Source organism: Argiope bruennichi, chromosome X2 (assembly GCF_947563725.1).
Source record: "Argiope bruennichi chromosome X2, qqArgBrue1.1, whole genome shotgun sequence".
Taxonomy (NCBI): Eukaryota; Metazoa; Arthropoda; class Arachnida; order Araneae; family Araneidae; genus Argiope; species Argiope bruennichi.
This window is the reverse complement of record NC_079163.1, coordinates 125,427,796-125,454,339: the sequence shown is the minus strand read 5'-3', so window position 1 is coordinate 125,454,339 and position 26,544 is coordinate 125,427,796. Positions and strand designations below refer to the sequence as shown.

The window sequence follows — 26,544 nt, the reverse complement described above, 5'->3', positions numbered from 1 at the left end:
TTAAAATTTGACAGATGTTTATGCAATAGATATTAAATATGTGTACCAAATTTTAACAATCTAGCCCTCTTCGTTTTGTAGTTATCATGCTAACTTATTTCGAACAATCGGACAGGCAAGCAGATTTCCTTTAAACAAATGTTGCTGAAAATAGGATCGAAATCTACAAGTTTGGTTTGAAGCTAACCAGGTTCAATTAATCTAGCTGAAAGTGTTTCTGTGTTATCTTTGACACAAAGAGACATTTTCCGTATATGTGTTTTCGAATTCAAGGAGGTATGAAACGTGGCGATTCATTAAAATCTCGAGTTCGAATTTTTTGATGGCAATATTTTCTCTAAATTTTGTATACGAGAAAGTAAAAATGTCAATGAAGCTTTTTTTTTAATAAAAATCTTTCTTGAAGCCAACACGAGACAATATATCGCATTGCTTCAAAATTTAGCAAAACTTATCAAATGAAAAATTTTATTCAATTAACATGTTTTAAAATTTTTTTAAGCAAAGAAGGCATTTTTTTTCTCTCTCTTACTACAATTTAAACTGCAGCAGAATAATGTGATTCAACGATTCAAAGAAGCAATATCATTTTGAAATGGCTTTATGCTAAGCGTTGCTTAGGACAAAACCTATACAAAGAGATATTTCATTGGAGAAAAATTTCTACAAGTTATAAAAAGAATCATAAAATGATTGAACCAAAACCCTGAAAAAAAATTGTAAAAACTTTTTTTTATTTCATTTTCTTAATCAAAACAAATTTAGCAAGATTAGTCCAACAAATAAAAATGTTCAAATGGATGGGGACATTTAAATACAGCGAAAGATGTCACGATCATTGAAAATCTAAGGCTTCAAATTAAAATTTCACCATACTAGATTTTACGCATTTGTCAAATGTAATCACATACCACAATTAATTACAATTCACAATAGTACAGTTGAATAACCATAGTAGGTCGTTCAAGCGATTGCTCAAAAACCACATATTAATGCGAATGCTGATCGAATATGTTCGTGTTTTTAAAAAGTAGCTTTTTCTATGTTCAATATATCATTTTGGCGCATCGAATTCATCTTGTAATTTTCATATTTTCGCTAATCGGATAATATAGCATAGTATTCTTTAACAACACATAAAAGTTTAAATATATACTTATCAGGCGTAACTTAAATAAATTCTTCAACATCTAAAACATTAAAAATTCAAATTGGAACCTTTCGATTCGCAATAAGTATGGCATAATATACATTTCGTACTTCCTTTCCAGATAACTATTCCAGCATCTTAATAAAGGGCAATGCACATTGTTGAAGAAAAAAGGAGGAGAAAAAAGAAAAGTCGGAAAGGAGAGAGGGGGCGAGAGAATTATCATCTTAATATGTGCTGGAACCCCTGGAATACTGCGAATTCTTCCCTATTGTTGGTTTTCTTTACAGGGGTGTTTGTGGGACCCCAAAAAATCCCCTGAAACTTTTACGGACTTACTACCGACATTTTGGAGTTTCGAGAAGGGGGGGGGGGAGAGAAATGAAAAATTACAATTATGAAGTATTGAATGACCTAATTATAAAAGTTCAATGAATTACTTTTTTTTGCAAAATTAAGACCTTTGAACCCAAGTCACGTGATCGCACATCTGGTCGAACGAAGTTTCTCCCTTTTTTTTTCTGCCGCGCCTACTTGCCGAAAAGAATCCAGAAGAGAATGTCCCAGAATCGGGGGAATGAGTCATAACTCGCAATAAGGAAAGAACAAAAAAGAAGTTTTTTCCCCCCTTTTCACGCATTATCACTGCCTTTGGAGAAAGAAAGGAAAAGTTTTTACCACACACACTGACCTTGCTTGTAATTTTTTTTTCTGCTTTCAAAGCAAACAAAATTACCCAGATCAAAATAAATAATTCATTATTATTTCTACTTCCTTTTGAACGACGATCCCCGGAATTTCCGGGTATCGAAGTTCAAAATCCCCGGAATTCCGGGGTTTCCCCGGAGCACAAACACCCCTGTCTTTAATACATTAAAGCCTTTACGACCATGATTTCGAATTATATTCAACTTGTGGGGAAATAAAACAAAATGAAAAGCTTTCTTCGTTTACACGAGAAAAGTAAGCACTTTTCACGACGCACCCTGGGAAACATATGAAAACATTCATAATCCTTATCTCTGATCTACACAAGCATTAGACAGCATTAATATATGAGAAATTTCAATTACAATTACCTCAAAATTTTAATATATGACGAGTAAGAGAAATTGTAAAATCAAAATTAAGTTAAAGAATATGAAAAAAAAGTTAAAGAAATAAAATTAGGTTTAAATTTGCACACTTAAAATCTTCCACAAATTTATATTTTCATTTATTATACAAATTGCTATAATCTAAAAGCATTTAACAAGCTTGTAAAAAACTAGAATCCTTCCACATCTCAGAAATACCACTATACATCATTAACAATGTATTTCTGGATAATTTATAATCTCTAGATGCTACTCTAAAAAAATCTAACTGCAATTTAAAAAAAGAAAAGAAAGACTGGTATTTAAATTTCTACTGAAAAATAAGTTCTGAGTTTGCAACACTAGTGTAAATGTAATGATATATCTAAATCTAAATTAAATTCTAATGAATTTCCTAATTTTTATCTTAAATTAGCACATATTAACCTCATCCTAAAATGTTTTTGTATTTCCTGATCCAATTCCACCTTTTAAAAAAATTTAATTATTGCTACAGGGACTCTGTAAAAATGCTTAAATCAGCGTTTCCCACACTCCAAGTGAAGGGGAAAAAATCTGTCAAGCTAAGCGAATTCTTTTAAAAATATACCAACAATTCACTTACCTAAATCGAAACGTGTAAAGAAATTCCTATCGGAATCTCATAGTATATAATGACAGGGGAAAAATATTTTCCCCTCTTTTGCTCTTATGTAGCGATGCAGATTGATGTACTTCGTCGCTTCTTGTTTGTACATAAATTATACCACCCGGAATGGAATAAAAGCGAAGTTTAAAAATTCAAAGTGTCTTCTTTCTCTTTGGCTACGAAACTGCTCAAAAACATATGCTTTACATACACATATTTTTAAATGTCAGACCAATTAGAACACAGTTTTGTATTTAATTTCAGTTTGTTTTCCCACGAAACAGCATGGTTTATACATGAAGATGAACAATCATAAGAGGAAAAAGTGAAAAGTTTTCCTCTCAGCGCTTTTACTGAGATTATAAGACATGTATTAATTTAGGAAAGGGGACCTCAAATATTCTTGGAAGGAATGCTGTGGGCTTCCAATTTTCATCCCTACTCTTGTATTGTCAGAACTGCATTGTCATCAACTTTTTAAAGCACATGTTAAAAATAAGTGGGATTTGGATCAAGAAAAGAGAAAATTTTAAAATGAAGAGACATGGGTTAATTTAAGATAAAAAATAAGAAATTAAATATAATTTATGAGATATCGTAACATATTTAGTTTTCAACTACTTGTCTCTATAAAGAATTACCTTCCAGGTTGTTAAATATTTTTGAATCTGAAGTTTTTCTTAATAAATTCAATATTATCATGTAGTCTGCAAGACTCCAGATAAAAATCTCATACAAAAATTAAGCAGATGTGATTAAATAAACATATACATTTTTGCCCCTTCTCAATTTGTTCAGTTTTATTAAAATTTAAATATTGTATCTTCCACATTCAGCCATTTACAGGCTAATTTTATCATGCGAAACTAAATAAAATTGTCACTGCAAACAGTTTTTTCAACTTCAGAGCAAACAATTCAATAATGATAAACAAGGTTATTAGAAATAAATACAATCAGTATTAATTTAAATATGCTCATATAACAATGAGCTATTAAAAATTTGCCTTTTGTTCACGCTAGATAATTTAATAATACTAAATGTTTTTTTAAATTCTGATGCTTCATGTACTGTTTAACAAATTATTCAGTGTAATCTGAAAAAACGATTCAAATTAGATAAACACAGTGGATTTTATATATATTACTATGAATGAAATATTCATTTACAGAAATTGAAGCTTATACAAAAGAAGAAATATCTAACATTCATTAAACGCTGCTTTAATTTCAAAGCACAATATTTTATTCATATGGCAAAAATTACGTCTAATAAACTACCATGTAACAAGAAAATACAGTAAATCTAAGAAACTCACTCTTGGATTTTTTATTTTCATAAGCTTTGACCCTTTCTTCTTTAACTCTAAGTTCTTCTTCAGTTTCCTATTTAAAAAAAAAATTACATTACAAAAAAACTAGCATTAATGAAGATTCCTCGAAAACACCGAATATTACTCATATAAACATATTCCAAGAAATGTGAAAGATGAAAAAAAATTTCATAGCAATTAAGCAAAGAACAATGAGCTGAACTGGGAAGAAGGAAAAGAAATCTAAAGCTATGCATTTGGAATTAAAGAGCCAGTGTTTGATATGAAAAATTTTAATTGTTATAACATAGGATATCAAAAAAAAAAAATAATAATAATTAGTAATAAGACTATAGAATATGTATATATGTATCAGACTCGGTACCAGATCAATAATTAATTCATGATACTAGCTTGTTTCAACAATTATGAAAAATTGTTTATTGTAAATAATTTCATACTGCAACTATGAAAATGTCTTACATTTTGCTTGTAATAAAGAATTAAAATTTCAAATGTTATAAAATGTTTTTGAGGCTAGTACAATTATTTAATACTTAAAGAAAATTAGTACTAAAACTTTATTGCATGTTTTATATGTAGTAAAACTAAAGAAACAAATACTATATGTAATATTATAAATTAATTTCTACCTCTTCAGATCCAAAGAGATCAATGTCATCGTCTTCATCAGCAGCAGGGCCATTGACACTTGGCTTGGCTTTTGTACTTTCACTTTTATGCTGTAAAACATATTGCACAAGAAAGCTTAAAAATTAACACTTTTTAAAATGCCTGTAACAAATTAACAAAAATTACTCTACATGAAGATAATAGTGCTTACACGGCAAAATTTTAAAATCAAATTCATACATTACATTCCTAACAAGCATACTTATAATATATAGAATTTTCAAGTAATAAATAATAATAAAAAAAAACACTCTATAATCCCAAATACAGCCTTAAAAAATTATACTATCAGTCAAACAAAACAAAATGCTAGCAAAAGGTATTTAACAAAACATACATACACATACTATCAGAACATCAGCAGCAGGTTTAAATTTCAATAGAATTATTTTTAAAAGTAGCCGAAAGATTAAATGAACACTAAATGATATCCGATATGAATAAACATATTCAAGAAAAATGAATCCACATAAATTTCAAATTTTTTGATATAAATTAATTTATGTTAAGACAAAGAAAATGCAGTGAGCATTTTTTTTTGCCCTTCAAACTATTAATAATTATATTACAATGCACACAGATTTTTTTAATGATTATGTGCAGGTGCAGGAAATCAAAATTAATCAACTTAAGTTAACTTACATAGGTCCTTCACAGCATAAATATAACATTGATAATTATCTGATTCAAATGCTATTTGATGTGGATTTATTTTTAAAGCTTTGTACATAATTTTATAATTGACAAAAAGACTTTACAAAAATCAGTTTCTTTCAGAAATATCCATCAAAGAGACAAAGAAGCAAAATATTCAGCTATTTGGCAAGGAAATTCGCAAATACAAAAGCAAACAATATAAATATATAACAAATAAATCAAACTGAAAAGATTTGAATACAAAATCCTATAAAAAAAATACAGTATTTTAAGGCATATTCTATTTAACAGCAAGTGTGCTTTGAAAGAAAAATCTGACAATTAAATGATATTATTTAAGAAGATTTTTCTATGTAGCACACACTAATGGAAAACCAAGTTCCAGAGTCCTGAGACAATTGTACAACATGCTGGAGCTTGTTTAGACTGCCATACATTCAAGATTAATTTTACATATATTTCTTTACAATTAATAACATTTTATTAGCAAATGGATGACAAATGTAAGCAATCAAAGTGTTAATTAAGATTTTAGTATTTTTTTATTAGATTATTCTAATACAGTAGACTCCCGATTATCCGCGCCTGCCGCACAAAGTTTATTTTTGTTGACTGATTTTTTCAAAAAGGTGCAGTTTTACAGTTATGCTTTTGTAATTACATAATACATTACAGTATTAAAACAGTACATATGTATTAATTTTTCTGTGTGTCCTTGACGCCTCGTAAATACAAAGCACTTTTCTGTTTTCATTAACAAAATGCATTTTAGGTTAGTTTTGAGTGATATACTAAAATATTAAGCGTTAGTTAAACATTTCCTGCTGTTTATTTTACGTTTTATTGTATATAAAACGATTTTTCAAAGTTGGAATGACTGTTTTCTTTTTTGCTATACCCGTTTTTAGCTTTTTTCGGATTATCCGCGATTTTTGTCATCCGCGGCGGCCGCGCCACCCAATTCCGCGGATAATCGGGAGTGTACTGTATATAATTTGTTATTAGACGTTCTTGTACAAAATTACCTGATTGGATTTTGATTCAGAATTCTGTTTATGACGCAATTGTAAACAATCATCCACTTTAGTCTCCAACAGAGCCAATTTTGAAGAGAGTTCAGATATTTCTAAAAAATAGAAATGTACACTGCATATATAGACTAAAAACTGAAGTCTTCTGCCAAATTTAAAAGAACAAAATTTCTTTCGATAAATCTCATCTTTATATTTACAAGCAGACATTTAATGTACGGAGACTTAAATTTGCACAAATAAAAATTTGCAAACTGTAAATGAATTCATCTCAAAGATAAATCTAATTAAGAAGTACTCCACAGTAATGAAAGAAATTTAACTGAGGTTGAATATCAACAACTTTTGTATAGATAATGTTTAGATATAATAATAACGTTTCTTTATGCAAAACTCATGTAAACAAACTTATGGTCAGCTATTTTAGTATTAAAACACTTGTGGTAATAAGTGTAAGGTGGTAATGCTTAATATTAATCTCTAACAATAGATGTTAATAAATTATTCATTATAATATTATCAAACTTTTAAATATTACAGAATTACAAATGCACAATATTCAATTAGCAAATTTATCATTTCTTATAAATTCTAGCCATATCCACCTAATATTACCACCATAAGCGTCACTTATATTTACATATAGAAATATGTGAATACATTTCACAACACTTAAAACCAATACTTGGAATTCACAAGATTAATCTTATATCATTCTATTAAAATTCACAGACTTTAAAAAAATTTAAACTCCACATATTTTCAGATGTTACAAGGCTTGAAACAAAAAAAGCAGAACTTCATATAATAATGAATTGTGGCAAACACTTTGAAATAAAGCAAGCATGATTGCCTGAGCAAGAATGAACAAACTTATGCAAAAAGTGCATAATATATTGTACAAAAGTAAATTAATCTCAAGATTGATAAATTTCGATTAAGAAAAGGATGAATTCAGTGTTTCCACAGAATTGTGTCATCTGCATTTAGATCATTTGATCTAAATATAACCTAACGATTTTGTACCTGAAATTTTTAAGTGCCCTTTTCGGAGTCAAAACCACTGAAAACAATGTTCCAAACAAAAAATTTCAGAGTCAAAACTTTTGATAATCACTTAACTTACAACATAATCATATTTAATACATTTTTATATAAAATTGTTATATTATGAAAATCTCATTTATTTTCAACTTGTAAATTTATTTCATTAAGATGGATACTAAAATTGCAAAGCCTTTTTTTAAATATTCACACAGAGAAATATCAATGAATCCATATTTAATTTCCCTAAAGGAAGTCATAATTGACAAAAAATCTATTTTGTAAGTAAAGATTTATAATCTCCTTCATAAATATTACAAAAAGGATCCAAAACATTCAACATTAATTGATGTTTATATTTCCTAAGTAAATTATTCACGGAAAATAATAAGCCACAAGCATTTTAACTTCAATGCTTCAGAAAAAGTGATAAAATACAACCATGGAAGTAAATTAGCCACCTAGCTTTCTTCCGCTGTCAGTAAATATATATGGACACAAATTATAATTTTAAAGGAGGCTAAAAAATCTCAAGCCTAAAGTTTTCATAAGGTACTGCCTACATATTTAAAACTACACAAACTAAATTTAAAGTAAAAATTTCAGTTAATATATCATGATTACATTGGAAAATATTTGACTTTCTCTTAGGGGGTCATTTCATATTTAGGTATTCTCTAGACATTGGCTATAGTATATTTTATTTCTGTGACACTTTTTTTTAAATTTAAAATACACATGTATCTGAATCATCATTGTGCTAAAAAAAAGTTTAGCTGCATCAATGAAAAAATAAAACTAAGCATAGTTCTTATTGTTTGAAAGAAATATTAATTTTAGTGTTAAAATTAATATTTTACTTAAAAAGAGGAAAGACGAACTACTTTTCATTTGTCCTATACTCTATTTCTGCAATTTTTTTCATCAATATATATGACAGTAATTAGTATTGCTTACTTCATATGCATATATGAAGTATAACACTAATTTAAAAGAACATAAAGCGTTGTTTCATTCACTGATAAACACGGATAAATGTTCTTAATTGTGAAAGATTTCATTACATGAAGATATATATGCAAGAAATATGAATGTTACAAACTTCGAACAAAAGTCACAGGACAACAATCCAAATGTTCATTCTGTGTACATATCTTTAATTTCTGTTTATGTAGCACTTTCTGAAGCAATAAATTACATATTTGGTTGGTTCTGGTATGAATAGAAACTTGAAAACAGGCATAATTTTAAGAATAACTCGAGGATATTCACGTGGCCAACTTTAAAAATATAGCATTAGCAACTATATGTATTAAATGGAATAAAAAAAACGAAAAAGAGAAAAATCAAAATACGTTAAATGCCATTTATCAAAAACAGCATAATTAGATTAAAGAACAAATATAGGTGGTTTAACTTTGCATTTGTTTAAAAAAATTTCAAATTCTTTTCAAAAAATTACAAGAACAGCATTTTAATTCATTTAAACAGAATTATTTGAAAAATCAAAACTGCTTATATGATCAAATGAAAAATAATTGCAATGAGATTTTTTTTTGAGATCAAACAAAAAATAATCGCAAAAAAATCACAATCTCTTACCAATTTTGCATTATTTTGTAATAAAATATTTCTGCTTATCAAAAAAGTTCATTCATTTTAACATTCAAGTAAATTGGAATCTATTTAAAATTTTTATTTGATCTGCTATTTTTCATTTTAACATAAAGTCTATATATATTCACAGACAAAAATAGTAATTGAAATATTAACCTCCAGTTCCTGATTTATTAAAAATATTTGAAATTGTTCATCATTGCACATCTATGGAATAAATATTTTACATCCAAAAAACTTAATTCTAATGAATAATCTAATTATGTTTTCAGGTCTGAATTTAATTATACAATATGCAGTTCTCTACACATTAATTATAAAGAAAAATAATCTGCTCAGTATTTTTGAAAAAAAAAAAAAAATCCTATAATGTATTTATTAGAAAATAAAATTCCTTTCTTTCATTTCTTGAAATTGAGACATTCTATGAGCCATCAAATAAAAATTCTAGTTTCACAATAGGATCGAGAGACTCGGCCTGACTTAAAAGTAGCAATTAATAAAATATTAAGGAAAAGGTAAGATTTCTCTTTAAAACTTTGTTTTCATAATTTTTGCTACTAACGAAATTTTTGTATATTCCTTGCATCGTAACATAAAAAATGTTATTCGATTCAAGAAATGCAGGATCCTAGTATTTGAGAACCAAATGAAAAACACCATACATATTTTGAAATTTGTGAATGTTGCCCTGAATGTAATATTTTAAAAGCATTACAGAAAACTAATGTAACAGAGAAACTACTCATAAGATAAAGTTGAAAATTTTACATGCCCACATAAAATGGTCTTGTTCATTTATTTAAGAACAAATTTAAAATTGCTGCCATTTATAACCTTTAAACTATTTTTTTAATTCTTATATTAAAAAAATACTTATGATAAATATATGGGAAAAATACCTTACACTTGAATAAAGGTTACAAATCTAAACATTAGAAGGTAAAAATTTTGTTAGATCAACCTAGAATAGTGAAATTTGGTTTCCAGGAATAACTTTTGATGTAGCTTTTAAATTCGATCAAGAAAACAGATGTTGGCATAAGAAATTTGTTCATATTCCATTATATAGATAGCACCTCAATTTTTTTTTTAATTCCAAAAATCTTCCAAGAATATTTAAATTTCTTATTAATATCTTTCTATTTGATAAACAATGCCAGAATAAAGCTGGATGGCTCTTTTTTCCACAATTAAATATTAATAAATAAATTTAAAGGATTTATAAAAATTTAAATTACTTAAATCTATTAAATTACTTAAATCTATGTACTAAAATACCTTCACAAGTTATATAAACAAAGATTGGGAAAAGACATGATTAACAAATATACCCCTGTATATATATATATATATATATATATATATATATATATATATATATAAATGATATACCCCTTTTGGTATGTATATAACCAAAATTGGCTAGCATACAGGGATGAAAGATAAGTTAATAAAGGTTATAAATTTCGAAAGATTATAAATTTCATAAAGATATATCCTAGTTTGATTCTTCAGAAGCCAATAAAAATTTCACAAATCCAATGTGTGCATGTATATTATATATAAGTAAACATAATTTTGCAGATTAGCAGCCAAACATAAGAAACTTTTGGAATTAACTTCACCTTATTTTACATGGGTGACATATTACACACAGGGAAGTAATAGACTATGCATCAGTCTACATCACAACACCAGAGTAAAAGAGAATTTTGTCCCTTTAGTGATTTTATTATGAGTTCCAGATAGAGATTTCTTTGACATGTGTCGACTCAAGCAAGGGAATTATAGGCATCTTTAGGGGGAAAAAAAAAGTAGATGTTAGGGATTTTTATCTCTATGCTCTGAATGTGGGAAATGCACAAATAAAATTTTTAGAGCATATGTTAAGGGAAGGTTTTAAGGAAGGAAATAAGGGAAGATTTTAAAGCAATATGGGTTAATTTAAAATAAAAATTAGGAAATGAATTAAACTAAAAATATCATTACACATACATACATATATATATATACATAGTTCCATTTTAATAACATTCATAAAATTATTTTCTACCAGTTAAATTCAAACATAGAAATTTTTTTAATTTCTGAGTTAGAAAGATTTTCCCATGCCTCAAAGGATATAATAATGTTAATTTTAACTGTTATATATTTTAGTACCAGCATTATTCCAGAAAATGGGATATCAACTTTCTGAACTGCCGCTAATTCGTTTTTTCTATCTTTCACTTCATATTTTTAGCCAAGAAGGTGTACTGCATTTCTCTCTAAAGGTTATGGCTCGATTCTGACAATATCAAAAATCACATTTAAATTTCTTCTTTAATCATTCAAGTTATTATGAAATAGAGTTACAGCTTTTTCAATGACTACAATTTCTTTAAGACTCCACAGCACAAAAACTGCTTACTAATAAATGTAAAAACTGGTATGTAATATTTTAAGACAAATATTTCCAGGTGGGGGGGGTTATATAATATACACTAGCTGTAAAAGGCACAATAGGTTATTACATAGAGCAATACACAATAGGCAATTATACAATAGGTTATTTCATAGAGCATCCATAGCACTTACTTTGCTGCATTTGTTTCTTTTCAGCCTCCAAAGTTTCTACTCTTTTTAAGAGATTTAAATTATCTGATTCAAACTCTCCCTACAATTAAGTATAAAAACATATTAGAAAAAAATGCTGTACTTATTGAATATTTTTGATATAGACTTTGTAAAATGGTTTTTCAGCATTATAAACACAGTGTAAATCAGTTCATATTAATATTTTTTTGTTAATTTCTACATCAGGATGCATAATAAAAAATTGCTGCAAAATTTAAGCACTTTCAAGCACCTTAGAAAAAAACCCTTTTGTATGTAAACGGATATGTAAACCTGGTATTTTCTGAGCTTATGATATGGATTTTTCTTTTATAATAATCCATAGTTATTATTTTAAAATCCATTATTATTTTTATCCATTATTTTAAAAATATTTAATTTTAAATGTGCATTCTTTAAATTTTAATATTTCTGTTTAAATCTACATCCTGAAGAATAAAAGTTTTGAAAAACATTTTATTACTTTAAAAATTTCAAGTACAGAATTAGTTTTTTTTGTTAGTTTTTCTTATTAAAAACTAAAATTTGGCCAGATTGGCATAAATAATAATTTTCAAGTGGATGGGTTATTTAAAAAGACCACCATGAAAGAAATCTAGATTTAAATACTGGATTTTACACGATCGACTAACATAACTATGCATCGAAATTATTTACAATTCAGGATAGTACATTAAAATATCTCTAATAAGTCATTCAAAGGATCACCCCAAAACAACATATTAATGAGAATGATAATTGAACATGTACAGTACTAAAAAGGATTCACTGCAAATGTTTTCACAGTAACTTCTACCATAAACAATAAATCTCTGCACCAAATTCATCCTGCTGTATTCTTACTTTCCGTTGATAGGACCAATCTGCGTATTCTTTTACAACAAAGATTAAGCATATACTAACCAGGCAGAATTTACCAATATCTCAAACACTAAGAATTGTTTTAGCGTTTGAGAAATAATTTTTTTCAAAAAGTGTTCGGATGTCTTTCGAGTCATAATATGTATGACACAGGACATTTTTCATACTGCCCCTACTGCATAATTATCTCAGTATTTTAATAAATGGCAATGAAAACTGGTGAAGAAAAAAAAGGAGCAGAGAGAGAGAGAGAGAGAGAGAAAGAAAGAAGACTCATTAAGTGCTATCTTAATGTGAGAGAACCCCTGGATTCCTCATCCGAATTTTCTCCATTTCTTGAATTTTTTTTTCTTTTTCGAGACACCTACAAATAAGTCTTTACAACTTTCGAGAAGAGCACTTTTTAAGGACCTTATTTCAAAGTTAAGCATTTTTAAGGTGCCTAAAAATAGTTTTCAAATTTAAGCCATTTTCATAACGCAACGCACTCAGTATATACATACTCACAATACAATCATAAGATTTTTGCAATTTTCACATTATTGTATTCTTTCTATTATCTAAAAATTATATCAAGGCAAAAAAGGAAAGATAAGAAAATGAAATTTAGATCTTGAAATCTGGCTGAGAGGTGGTATAAGATGGAACAAAAATGTTTAGGAACTTTCAGAAAAAGTAAAAAAGAATCAACGAAATACATTTACTTTTGCCACAGGCGTACAATGAAACTGCATTTATAAATGTGACACTTAGAATTCATAGGTTTAGAATTACTAGAAATTTAATATCTAATCCAAATTTCAAGAATTTTGAGAGACGTTCTCTTATTTTTCAGATAAATACCATAACTGACTCAATAGTGTTTTTTTAAATCAAGACAATGAAATTGCCAATCTAATACATTAAGAACTCAATAAAATGATGCAAAATTTTATAATCCATGGAATGTTAAAAGATGGAATAAAGGATATAGCTAAATGCAAATTATTTAAAATTAAAATCAAACTTACTAATGGAAAAATCATTGAATTATCCCAAAACTGTGAAATAACAGTAAAATTAAAAGAGTTCCATGAAAGACATGGCAAGAATAGCATAATTGTTGAACACAAAAATATTCTATTGATTTCTTCCATTTCATCATTGCCTTGATTTATCAAAATGCCAATACAGTATTCTTATTCACTACACTTAAAATGTCTTATTTTCTCATTTTTTATAGAATAAATTCTTTGTATAAAATATTCAAGGAAATAAAATATTGCAGTTACAGCAGTTTTTGGTAAGTAATCTTCTTTAAGAAGCAGTAGCACAGATTGCACTAATTTTTAATTTCTTTTAATCTTAGGACACAGTTATAGTACATAATTTTTTCAATATTCATTTTAAGAATTGATAAATAATGCCAAAAAAAAAATAATTAAATCCCTAAATCTAGCTTTCTATTTACAGATTATCAAATTTAGATGCACTGAAAAGCTGTAAAATGACAAACTATGTTACTGCTCTACAATTTAGAAGAAATTGTCTACTTCTCTCATTTATAAAGGTATACAAATTTTAACCCTTTATTTATAGATGGTAATTAAAAGACCATTTAAATCAGGTTGATACCTTCATATATAACTTTGTTCTGATGGCTTCCAAAAGAACACAATGAGTGTAACTGACAGTAAGCAGCAGATATCAGTTAAAAGCAGAAATTAAAAATTAAACTTTAATTATTTATTCAATTCTTTTAATTTAAAAAGTTCTCATCTTTCCTGGGCTTATTCTGCATGAAACTTAACTAATGATGCAAGAATACAACTGAAAACCTTATGGTAAAGTAATTTGGTTGTTAAAGGGTTAAAAGAGTTGCCACACAAAAATAAGGAACTATTAAAATGCATTCTATTATTAAACAATTCAAATGCAAAAAGAAGTTACACAAATTTTAAAAACAAATTTAAAATTAACAAGTCATAGGAAAAAAGGTTTCTTGTATATTAAGTAAAATATAAGTATCTAAATATATGAAAAAATATAAACTGATCACTAACTGAACCCTTTAAAAATTCAATTGTAATATTTTCTTCTTAAATGACCATCACATATAAGATTATTCAGATACTAAAAACCTAATTCAAGCACTTTAAATTTAGATATTAAAATTAATATTGAAAACCTACTAAAACTCATTTATTTTAATATAAATAAACAGCTTTTTAACTTTAAAAAAAAATGAGCATAGAAATAAAATATACTTAATCTGCCATTTTACAACAATAGCGGAATTTGACTAAACAGCTAATTAGAAATTATAATAAAATGCCATATATGCATTGAAAATGTGACTGTCAATAGCAAAACGTCTACTAGGTGGCAAACTTGCGCACACAAATACACTTGTGTCAAAATTTTGAATGTATCATTGTTTATATATTTCATGTTATTTTAAGTAATCATAATTTTCTATCTTTTAGAAATATATCTTTACTATTGACATTATTGCCAAGTCATCAAGGAATACAAATAAAACGATTGAGCAGAAATTACTATTTCATAAATTTTTATCCTATCTATAATTTGCTGAAGTTTCCAAAAATAACAGTAGAAATTGCAGAGAATCCATAGCAGTTGGCACATATGCATCTGAGTAAATTTAAAACTTTACATATTAGACATGCACATTAAAATTTATATTCATAAACCACAGAAATGAAAGAAAAAGTTTACTTATTCAAACCTTGACAACCTATAATGCAGCAAACAGAAAACTACAAAATTAACAATTTTTAAAAACAACCTGGAAGTTGGTTATGCTGTCTTTGTATCTTCAAAATGCAACTTCATTATTCCTTATAAACAAGTTACTTTTAAAATAAATTAATCTGAAATATTTGTTCACAGGGAAAGGAAGCCCTTTCTCTACTTCTTGATTCTTAACATCAGCATACAAATATCAATATGCATAATGGTTAGCATTAAGGTATCACTTTCATAAAATTGCAGTGAACAAGACTATTTGATATCAGTATAGTAAATATTTCAGAACATGAGGAAATAAACGATATATATGATCTGAAAATTTCTTTATAAAACTTTGAATTCTTTATCTTATGAGCCCTAAATATGCAAGTATTTATGGTGATTGTTAGCATCAGTTGCACTTCAATGCCAAGGCTAATTTTGAATTAAAATGCATTAAATAATTCAATGTTTATACAATTGTTAAATCAAGCCTACGCTTGAGACAATCATTTTTTTAGATTTTCTGCCCGTCAATCGCTTTCTTACACTCAGAAATGCATACAACTGATCTTTGGCATTCTTATAAGTTCTAGTCTCAATTTTATTGCTTTGAATAAGGATACAAATTTTAAGTATTTTGTATAATCTAAGAGGAACAATAGTTGCCTTTCCAGTATAATACTACTGATCATAAAGCCACCAAACTAGAAATTGTTCTTATCGAGTTAAAATATTAACGCACGAGTGGTAATAAAAAAATTAAATTAATATTTAATTTAAATGACATCACTAGATTCATCTAATCTGTCAAATTAAATTAGACACCCGTGAAATATGAATAATTTTCTTAGCATAGTTTTTAATTTACATAATATATTTCAAAGAAGTAATATATTAATTTGTAGCATGAAAAGTCAAGTAAATGTGAAAGCCAATGTCATTATAATGATAAAGAGTCTATATTTCCCAGTTTCCAATACACACATATAAAGTCAACCAAGCTAAAGCATCTGAAACAAACAAGAAACATAGCAATAAAAGACATATACATATAGAATTAAACTTACATTATATTACTCAAATATAAATGCAATATAGGCATATCTTTAGCTTAAAAGAACTTGCAAACACATAAAAGCAGATCTTTGAATATCAAAGAATTTCCCTACAAGCGAATAGAAATTTACTCACTGACTTCAAAATATTTTGTATTTTCTGTCGAGCATGTGCTATTTCACTAGCTAATGAAGATGTTGGTGTCGCCTAGCAGAAAAAAAAAAAAAAAAAGGACTGGCATATTACACCATGCTATTTTAAGGTTACTGAGGATTAAAACCTATAGGAGGATACCCTTTTAAGTGCAAAAAAAGTCTTAGGGTGAACCAAAATGTACAGAATAAATTAACCGAAAAAATTCAATCCTTAATTATCAGCAATACAAATTATATTTTAATACTTAATTGCTATTTTATTTGCTAGATATAAGTTAAGACTAAAAAATAAAATTTTAAAATAGAACAGAAAGGGAAGAGGGAAAACTGACCTATAGGAGTGTAATTTTCTGCAATATTCTAAACTGCAAAGGGGAAGAAACAGGCATCCATCAGCTAGTTCTGTCAAAGTTTTAATTTAAAAAATTTGGTGCGCTATAATACTATATTTTATTAGCTGAGGTCAGTTGGTGGTGATAATATTTACTGAACACCATTTGAAAAGGTTTCGCATTTCAGTTGTTTCTTAATAAATACATTTAATCATAGACTGATGTATAACCTGATTAACCAAATAAATGTAACTTTATACCAAACTGACACAAGCAGTGAGCATTTCCAACAACATTCCAAGGCAAAATATTTAAAGAAACAATTTTATAAAGAAAAATAGCTTAAGGAAAAAAGCACTCAATATGCAGAAGTAGAAAAAAATTCAAAGCCGGTCAAACACTGCTTTAAAAAAAAAAAAAAAAAGCTTGGGAGGGGGGGGGGGGTAGAGAAAGAAAAATAAGATATGCAATGCTTTAAAAGGAAGGGGGGGGGAAGAGAGAGATCAACATAACCCTTAATTTTAACCAAATGTCTTATATTTGGGGTTCTTTGCATTTAAGCTTAGAAATTAAAAACCTTTCAAAATATAAAATTGATTTTCCCAGCTGATAAATTACGCAGGATATTTACTTTTATTGATTTTTTTTTTCTTAAATATCTGTTTTCACAAACATTCTTGAAAATTTATAACTCTTTGAAAATTTTAGGTATTATAATTGTCTATTCACACTGGTCAATCTTTGAGTAAACAATACACATTTCATAGAAAGAAGTTCATTAACCAATACAAGATTAAACTACCCACATATGTTAGTAAATGTTGAAAATTCTTTTTTTGCATTTCGTTATTCAATAAGTCAAAATTTTTTCATTTGATAGAGGATTATCCTTTGAAAAAGATAAGACTTTTCTGAAATTCAACTGTTTTATAGAATTACAACATTCTCGTAAAATATCCTCAGTTGTGGAATGGCCCATTAAAATTGAAGTCACATATTTGGTTTCAATCACCTAGCTTAATTTTTCCAAAACTGAACTTAACAACAAAACTGAACAACTTAATTCCCAAAACTGAAAGCCTAAGCCAATTTGTTTCACTTCAAAGATTGGTTGAAAGTTCAAACATTAGACTATGTATAGCATATAAGTATTTTACATGAACTAAACACTTTAAAAAACCTTGGAAGAATGTTGAATAAAATTCAGAGCATTTCATTGGCCCACAGGAATACGTTTTAGCCATCTTTTCACCTTTGGCCACCTTTCTCGGAATAAGTTCAAGATTTCTTTGCAAGAGATAATACTCAGCACATTTCAAAACACATTTCAATTCTGTATCTAAGCATTCTGAAGACAATAAATGGAGTAATACCTCCAACTATTGGATTTGTTTAACAACTTGCAGTGGCAAGAAATCCCAGCATGCCAAAACAGTCTACTGTAACCTGCAGCCAGACCACATAAAGTATCCAATATCTTATAGAAACCAGAATATAATAGATACAATAGGAAATAGATATCAGAATTTATATCTTCTATCATAGACTGTACTCCTGTAAACTGTGTTCTGGCAAACAATCTAGTGACCACTGCCAGTAGATGTGCGATGCATATTGATGGTGATTTTGCGACAAAAGTGCTTTGACAAGTTTTTTCATCACAAGTGGTGAAGATTCCTCAACAATTATGGAGATAACCTTGCTTCTTACACACCTTGTTCTCCCTTCAAACTACACAGAGAGAAAAGATTCGCAACTAACAGCATTTAAACATCAAACACTTTTTTTTCAGTTGATATTCTCAAAACAAATACAGTAGCCCAGTCAAATCATCATAAAAAGCATCGAAATGAAGAAAAAGTATATAATAACAATAGCTCAAGTTGTAGGATAAGCCATCCAAAACAAACAGCTATGTTTACTCCCAAATACTGGACTAAACATGGGGAAAAATAATAGCATTAGTTTCTCACATTTAAGTAAAAGCTTTTAATAGAAGATAATTAAATAGTTATAGATATTAAAGGTTACATATTGAGCCATCGTACGTCACAATAGCTTTAAGAATAAATTTTTTTTTAAAAAAGTAATTTATTTATTTTTTAATTTCAGCATTTTTTTTTTAAATTATGGGTTACAGAAGAAAATATCTATTAAAAATTTTAGATTCATAAGTTCATTATTTTTCAAAAAATTTACCTTTGTTAAAAACTGAAAAACGTACTTTTCTATTTGTCCGCACCCACAGGGAGTGAGAGTGTGTGAAAGGACGTCTAAAAACGTTCTGTTTTCAGATTGCACAATTCATTTCCCGAAAAAACTTATGAAAATCAAATTTGGAAAAGAAAAAAAATTACTTAATGGCAAGTGCTTCTTGAAAAACATTAAATCATAATTGTAACATGATTGTAACAATCAACAGAAAAATGTGCTCAAACTTAACAATTGAGAAAGATATTAAATTCAAATTTTTCATTTTTATTCCTGTTAACCAACCATTATAATGCTATCAGAAATTGCAGGGCAACATTTTTAAAATGGGAATCTTCTCAGTTGACAAATTGGAAAAGTACTTGTAAACATTTTTCAAAAAAAAATGCAATTATCAAGCTAAATTTTTTACAGATACCCCTTCTTGTAAAATGCATACTTATATGGAATTGTAAAAACTTTTTAACAAATAATTTTTTTAAAAAACACTTCTGGTGTAAAATTTACCTTAATATTCGGTTACTTGTTGTATACGCCTATTTAGTACATATAAATTTCCTTACACCCCTCATTAAAACATGAAAAATCAATGCTGCAACTTTTCCCACCATTCCCTTATTTAAGAGGAAAGATAATGACAAATTTGGATGGCCAAACTAAAAAATTAAGTCAATAAAATTGATGGCATGCATTCTTTCCCTAGCAAAGTACAATTTGATTGGATAACTAGTCAAACTAATTTCTCCTTTCTTCCAAAAAAAAAAAAAAAAAATGGATGTATGCTTTACTTATTTTTCAAGGACAAAACAAAGCAAAGTAAACAAAAGTACCACAAGTTCTTTTCTGAGGTTCTGAATACAGAAAAACAAAATTCAAAAAGTTTCAGAAACCACGAGAACTCTGCCATTAAAGTAATCAGAATAATCCATATTAAAATAGAATATATTCATGGGTTTCATTCATCTGTAAAAGAAAATATTTACATTTTCCCTGAAAATTTCATTTCTGTATGTTTTGAAAATCTCATATTTACAAACATGCAAATGATATAAAGGGCACATATTTGAATTTATTCTTAACTAGGGCATCAACCTTCCTGTTTATGCATCCATAGATGTCATTTTTTTACATGTGGAAACTACCTTAACTGCATTTCATATGTATATACGTTAAATATACATATTCTGTTGAAATTATGTAACTTCTATAATGAATTTCAATGCTCCTACCTATATTGTACTCTGTGAAACATTTATTAATGGAATAAAAACAACCAATGCTTCTACCTATATTGTACTCTGCGAAACGTTTATTGATGGAATAAAAACAATCTCCTGAAATATAATACTGACATTTAATTGGATAAACCACCTAACTGCATTATTAATTTCACATTAGTACTTGTATATTAATTCATGATATAGCCAGTGGTAATCCAATACAAATAAGAAATTGATAAATATATAAAATTTTTGATCTCAATACAGTAACTTAATTTCTTATCTGTTCATTCACGACTCTTTAAATAACTTCTGTTGCAAGACAAATTCAGCATATAATTTCTATTACGAACCTAGCAATTACTTCATTCCTTACCATGCCTAAACTTGCATATCACTGATGCTAAATCTCAGATTACACTTACAGTAAGAAGCCTGGGCATCTAATATTCCTTTAATGAATATAGAATAGATTCATAGTGTATAGTTTCAAATTTGATAAATTTTCATTTTGAAGTTTTAGTTATATCAAAACCCATTCTAAAATATGTGGGCTAATTTGGAACAAATTATACTTCCAATCACGGCAAGATGACGTATATTTTATGATAAAAGTTACTGAAAATGGATGTATGAATGCATTTTCCATATTTTATCGTATACATACAATAAAGCTGCATATTTTGTCTGAAATTCTAAATTATTTCCCTTACTCCATTTTATTAAGCATATTTATAGGATTTGGTATAACAAAGAAACTATTAGGCAAATTTATTTAATACGTCTTTCTATTCACTCTCCATTATTCAATTTTGAAGTTCTTCTATTCATGGGATATGTTACTATTCAGAACTAATCATTGATTCTTTGATGTAGCATAAGAACAAATTTATATCCAAATCTGCACTTTGGGTATTCTGATGAATATTCTGCTATTGTATTTTGCCAACTCATATTAATATCATTAATATTTTTCCCCATAAGAAATTGCCATATATATTAATTTTTTATTTTTCAATTTATAATTTTCTAGATAAGCTAAGTGCTACTTTATTAATGTTTTTGGAAATGCGTCTTATTATATTTATTACACTAGTATGATTTGAAACATTGAATCTAGACTTATATTGTTGATTCATGGATAAATAACACTTTCACACTGTATCAAATTTACAGGTTGCAATATCCCATGGTTGAATAACTAAGTTTAACATGTATAACTTTAAACTAACCTTTCAAAATATCAACAACTCATAACTCAACTCATCTTGAATACAAAAGTCACTCAAGTATAATTTTTTCTTGCCTTGTATGCTTATGCTTTTCAATTAAGTCCAACATGTGTCATAAGACAACAGTCATTTCTCATAATTTTGAAAGTAGTTTCATATGTGCCAAATTATAACCATATTATAAATAAAAGGAACCTAATATAGGCATTATTGAATAATATTCCCACATAATTACTGAAAACAGACATGGTTGTTGAAAAGAAAATAAAAGGAAAGAGGGGAAGGACGAGGACTTATAATAAAGTCTAACTACAACCCTAATATAAAGCAATTACTTGTTACAAAATTCTTAAGACTAACAGTTTAAAATTCATCTACAGAATTTCTGGTTTTAAATCTATACACTTTTTAAATATAGATAAATATGTATAAAGATTTTAAAACTACAGAACAGCAAAATTAAAATCAACAAATAAAAAACAAACAAATATGATTTTCAGCTATTCTGTATCAAAGAGATATTTAGAAATGGGTCAAATAAAAATAATTTAGTCCATAAAGAATCCTAACATGATATATATAATTGTTTTTAAAAATTAAAATAATCAAATAAAAACTTAGAATAAATGACTAACATGCAACTTGAATTACAATCTAGTTTGAAATATTTCTAAATGAAAAATACTTAAAGGGTGCTCTGAATAATTAAAAAGAATTTTCACAGTTTTATTTTAATAACCAAGATTAACGGACATTACTTTGTCATTTAATTATATGATAAAAAACTATAAATTATTAAGGTGAATGAAGTTTACTTGTTTCTTTTATTTCATTATCTTTCACCAAAATTTACAAATTAAAAAAAACTAAACATATATTATGAATTTTCAACAGTTATTCAGAGCTTTATTTATTAGAATGTTTAAAATTATTTTAGTTGAAACGTAACAAACATGTCATTTTAAAAAATATTTTTTCAATCATCAACTTCTCAATCTGAAATGCACACTCTAGATAATGCTAATTTTCAGGGGTACAACATTTGCAGTAGTGTTATGTTTATTATTTTCCCCGCCCCTTCAAGCAGACAATATGAATTACAAATCAAAGTATTTTTCACTTAAAAAATACCTTAATAATAATATAAAAACTTTTCCCCTTATTTTTAAGTTAATGATAAGTCTAAAGAAGTTTAAAGTAATCTATCAATTTTGAAAAGTATAAGTCAGTATATGGAAAAACTAGCATTCAAAGTACAATGCACAAAAATAATTTTTTAAAGAACTCCCACAATGGTACATCACTATTTATGCAAACAATTTATTTAATGAATATCAGCATTTGTTTTTTCTCAAATCACAAATAAAGATCTGTACAAGCTTATCAAATTCACTCTGATCACTTAATTATCCAGCAATGCAATTTTAAACTGTTCTGTCATATAGATATGTTAAAGATTTCTTTAACTTTATATATATAATTTAACTACACTCTAAAAGTAATTTGAGCAATAAGTTACATTTAAAAGATTATTTTTTAAAGAAAAGATTTCATGTTTTGCAAAGCAAAAGCAAAAGAGAAATTAACTACCACCATGTAATATCAGACCATACCTTCCAGCAAATTAGTCACAATGTTAGTAAGAAAATTCACAAAACTGATTTTTTTTGAAGAAATAAACATTAAATTTAGACTAGTGTAATCAGACATTAAACATTCATGCATATATATAATCTTATGTATTGTTGCATTCTGAAATTCATAATAAGAACCTAACTACTCATTACTAAATTTTAAAGATCTCAAACTTTTTTACTTCATCTAGATTAATACAACAGGAGTCAACTGACAATTTAACATATCTTCCTTTTCTCCGACTTTAAATTATATTTAACAAAAAGGGTACCCTCCTCTAGATTTTAATCAATTATGAATACATTTTACATTAGCAAAGAAAAAAAGCTTAAGCCATTTTCCAAACATCAGTGAAAGTTAAAAAGCTGAAACAGTTATAAAATGCACCAGGTCAGATACTTAACCCATTCAGTAGTCTGAATATATCATAAGCATTTTCAAAGTCAGCTTCAATAAATCAATTGTATTATCAAAAATTGAAGAAGATATTATAATCACAACAGCATAGTTTTAGGATTTCTTTGTCATTATGCTTATGCAGGTTAACAGTACCAGAGAATGGGTTAAAAGAAAATGTTTTCAAATTTTATTTAGACATAAGAAAGATACTTTAAATCAGGGCTTCTTAAACCTTTCCATATGGATAATTTTTTTAAAATGATTTTGTCCAAGAAAAGATTTATTTCCACAAAAATTAAGAATCTAAAATTATTAAAGATTCTGTTAGCGAAGTATTTTATGCCACACCATATTGGATTTGCAACTCGTTTAAGAAGCACTGCTTTAAACAAAAAGCAGTTTTACGAAAAAATGAACAGAAGGATTATATACATAAAATATTAGCATAGCAAATTCTATAAGTAATTTTATTTATTATAAGCATATTAAAAACAAACTTGTTATAAGGGGGGGAATAGATATATAAACAAAGAGTAAAACAAAACATAATGTTAAATGAAATCCAAATCAAATTTAAATGGAAAATTAAGCATTTTGTAAAAATTAAGATTTTAAAATAGTCATTAATCATTGCACATGACTCAAAATTCTTAATAAAATATACTTCCAATTTCAAAAATATTTTTAACAATTCATGCAATGATAGGAAAGAAAGATTTCTTTCATTTCTATAAAGTTGTAATTAAGAATTATATGAAGTTATGAAAAGTCGGAAAGTTCCCTGCCTTTTGGCCATTCTATTAAAAGTTGAATTTTACAGAACTGGTCTTGGATATCCATTAAAAATTTAAAGACAAACAAAAAAGTTTGCATATATTAACAGAAAGATAAAGTTATAAAGAAATGCACATTAATTTATTATAACAAAAAATTAAATTTTATTCATAATTCTGTTAAAGATAGTATTCCAAAGAACTAAACAAAATCATTATAACTATAAAATCTAGTATAGCATAATACGGACTTGTTAATTCAGAATTCATATTTCCATTTTCAATTCCAAAAGACAGTTTATTTAAAACATGTTTTAAATAGAGATTTATAAATATTTTTGTTTACCTAATAATACAAATAAAAAATTACCAAGATAACTTTTAGACTTTAAATTTGATTTTCAAGTTTAAAAGAAAGTTATACATTTTATAATTAACCTTTATTATAAATTTATATTAAATTCATTTAAAATTTACATCGGCTATTAAAAATAAATACAAATTTATTGTAAAAGCCATGAGTAAAAATAAATTTTAATGAAGATACAACCAAATATTTCAAGAAAAACAAATACAAATTATAAAGTAAAATACAAAATCTCACATAAAAATTATAACACACACTTTAAAATCTATTAAAGAATTAAAATTATAGTAAAATAAGAAATAAAAATTATAAAATTTAAAGATTTTTAAAAAAATAACTGCAATAGCCCAACAGATCCAAACACACAAAAATTGGTCATAACACTAACAAAAACACTTTAGAAATGTCAAAAGTTTAAAATAAGGTCACATTATACCTTTTCTTGTACTTGATTTCCATCAGAACTATTTTTAGAATTTTTTCGTACTGCTTGATTTCTTAGCCTTCCTTGAGCTAACATTTCATAATATTGCCTCTCAGCATCTTGATACCTGGCAGCATCAATCCAAAATGTCTCAGCTTGTAAAGCAGCTAAAGGAGGGATACCTACAAAAAACATACAATTCAATTTTGTCAGAAAATCATAATTCTTTTTGTTAGTAGAAAATATATCTAGAAATACTTCATAACATATACGCTTTTCAAGTTCTCTATACTATGTATAAAATCAGAATTTCACAATAAATTTAGTACTAATTATTTATTGAATGAAATTTTATTAAAAGGAAATATTTTCAGGAGTTATAGTTTGACTAAATCATTTATCAAACTTATTGATCACAACATAAAAATTTAATAAGTCATCCAAAACATCAAAACAAAATGTTTTAATACTAATTTAGTAGTCAAAACTTCCACTTATTTGTAAGAATGATATAATTCAATCTTAATTTATAAATGAAATAAATGCTTATGATTATTTTAAACATATTGATCAAAATGAAAAGTTCCAAACTACAAAAAGCATTTCATTTCAAAAAATGTTATTTTTCATGTATATAATTTTATTTTCTTTTTCAATTAGCAAGCAACCCATATATTTTAGGAAAAAAGATTCGCTTCACGTTCCATGAAAATCAACTGTATATCACTTTTCGTAATTAACATGTCATTTTTAGACACCTATTTTCAAAATTTTACTAGTTCTGAATATATATTCCCCCTTCCCTTTAACCCCCCTTAAAAATTTGAAGCTTTCCAATTAGGACATAAAAAAGGTACTTGCTCTAATTAACATTTCTTCACTTGTTAAGCACAGCTTCATACGTATAAAATAGTGTATAATTTATGATAATAAAAAGAATTATAACAATTTTCTTACCATTTAAAGGCATTTTTATAAGATATAAAGAATGCTTCGGGCAAAACACGTTGCTTTCTCAAGAAAACCGACACGAAAAGAAATTTTAAGCCCGGAGTTGCCACACATATTTTTCCACATCAAAAATTTGCGCTGCCGAGACTCAACAAAGCAGCATCGAAGTTTTCTTTTCAGTATTCGATACAAAAAACAGATGTTAATTTTATCTTTATACTAATATTTTATTCCAGATTCAATGAATATTAATTAAACTTCTAAGAACACAAAAATAATATTTTTAGTTGATTCTAATTATTTTCTTCTTGAATGATCAAATATTCACTTTTTTTTCTTCCCCTGTT

The 26,544-nt window shown here is 27.1% G+C and overlaps 1 protein-coding gene across 2 annotated transcripts in view; it reads right to left on the bottom strand.

Moving 5' to 3' along the window:
• LOC129960386 (probable elongation factor 1-beta) overlaps positions 1-26,357 on the bottom strand; it is a 33,024-nt gene extending 6,667 nt beyond the window's left edge. Inside the window, exons 1-7 of one of the 2 annotated variants that reach the window (XM_056073803.1) lie at positions 26,204-26,357; positions 25,259-25,428; positions 16,634-16,705; positions 11,810-11,888; positions 6,563-6,663; positions 4,841-4,930; positions 4,194-4,260 (exon numbers count right to left, since the gene is read on the bottom strand). In XM_056073803.1, coding sequence (XP_055929778.1) covers positions 4,194-4,260; positions 4,841-4,930; positions 6,563-6,663; positions 11,810-11,888; positions 16,634-16,705; positions 25,259-25,428; positions 26,204-26,216 — 592 coding nt within the window. In that variant the 5' untranslated portion in view covers positions 26,217-26,357. The remainder of the gene's footprint in view (positions 1-4,193; positions 4,261-4,840; positions 4,931-6,562; positions 6,664-11,809; positions 11,889-16,633; positions 16,706-25,258; positions 25,429-26,203) is intronic. The other variant, XM_056073804.1, reaches the window with a different exon arrangement.
• Positions 26,358-26,544: the final 187 nt, after the last annotated feature.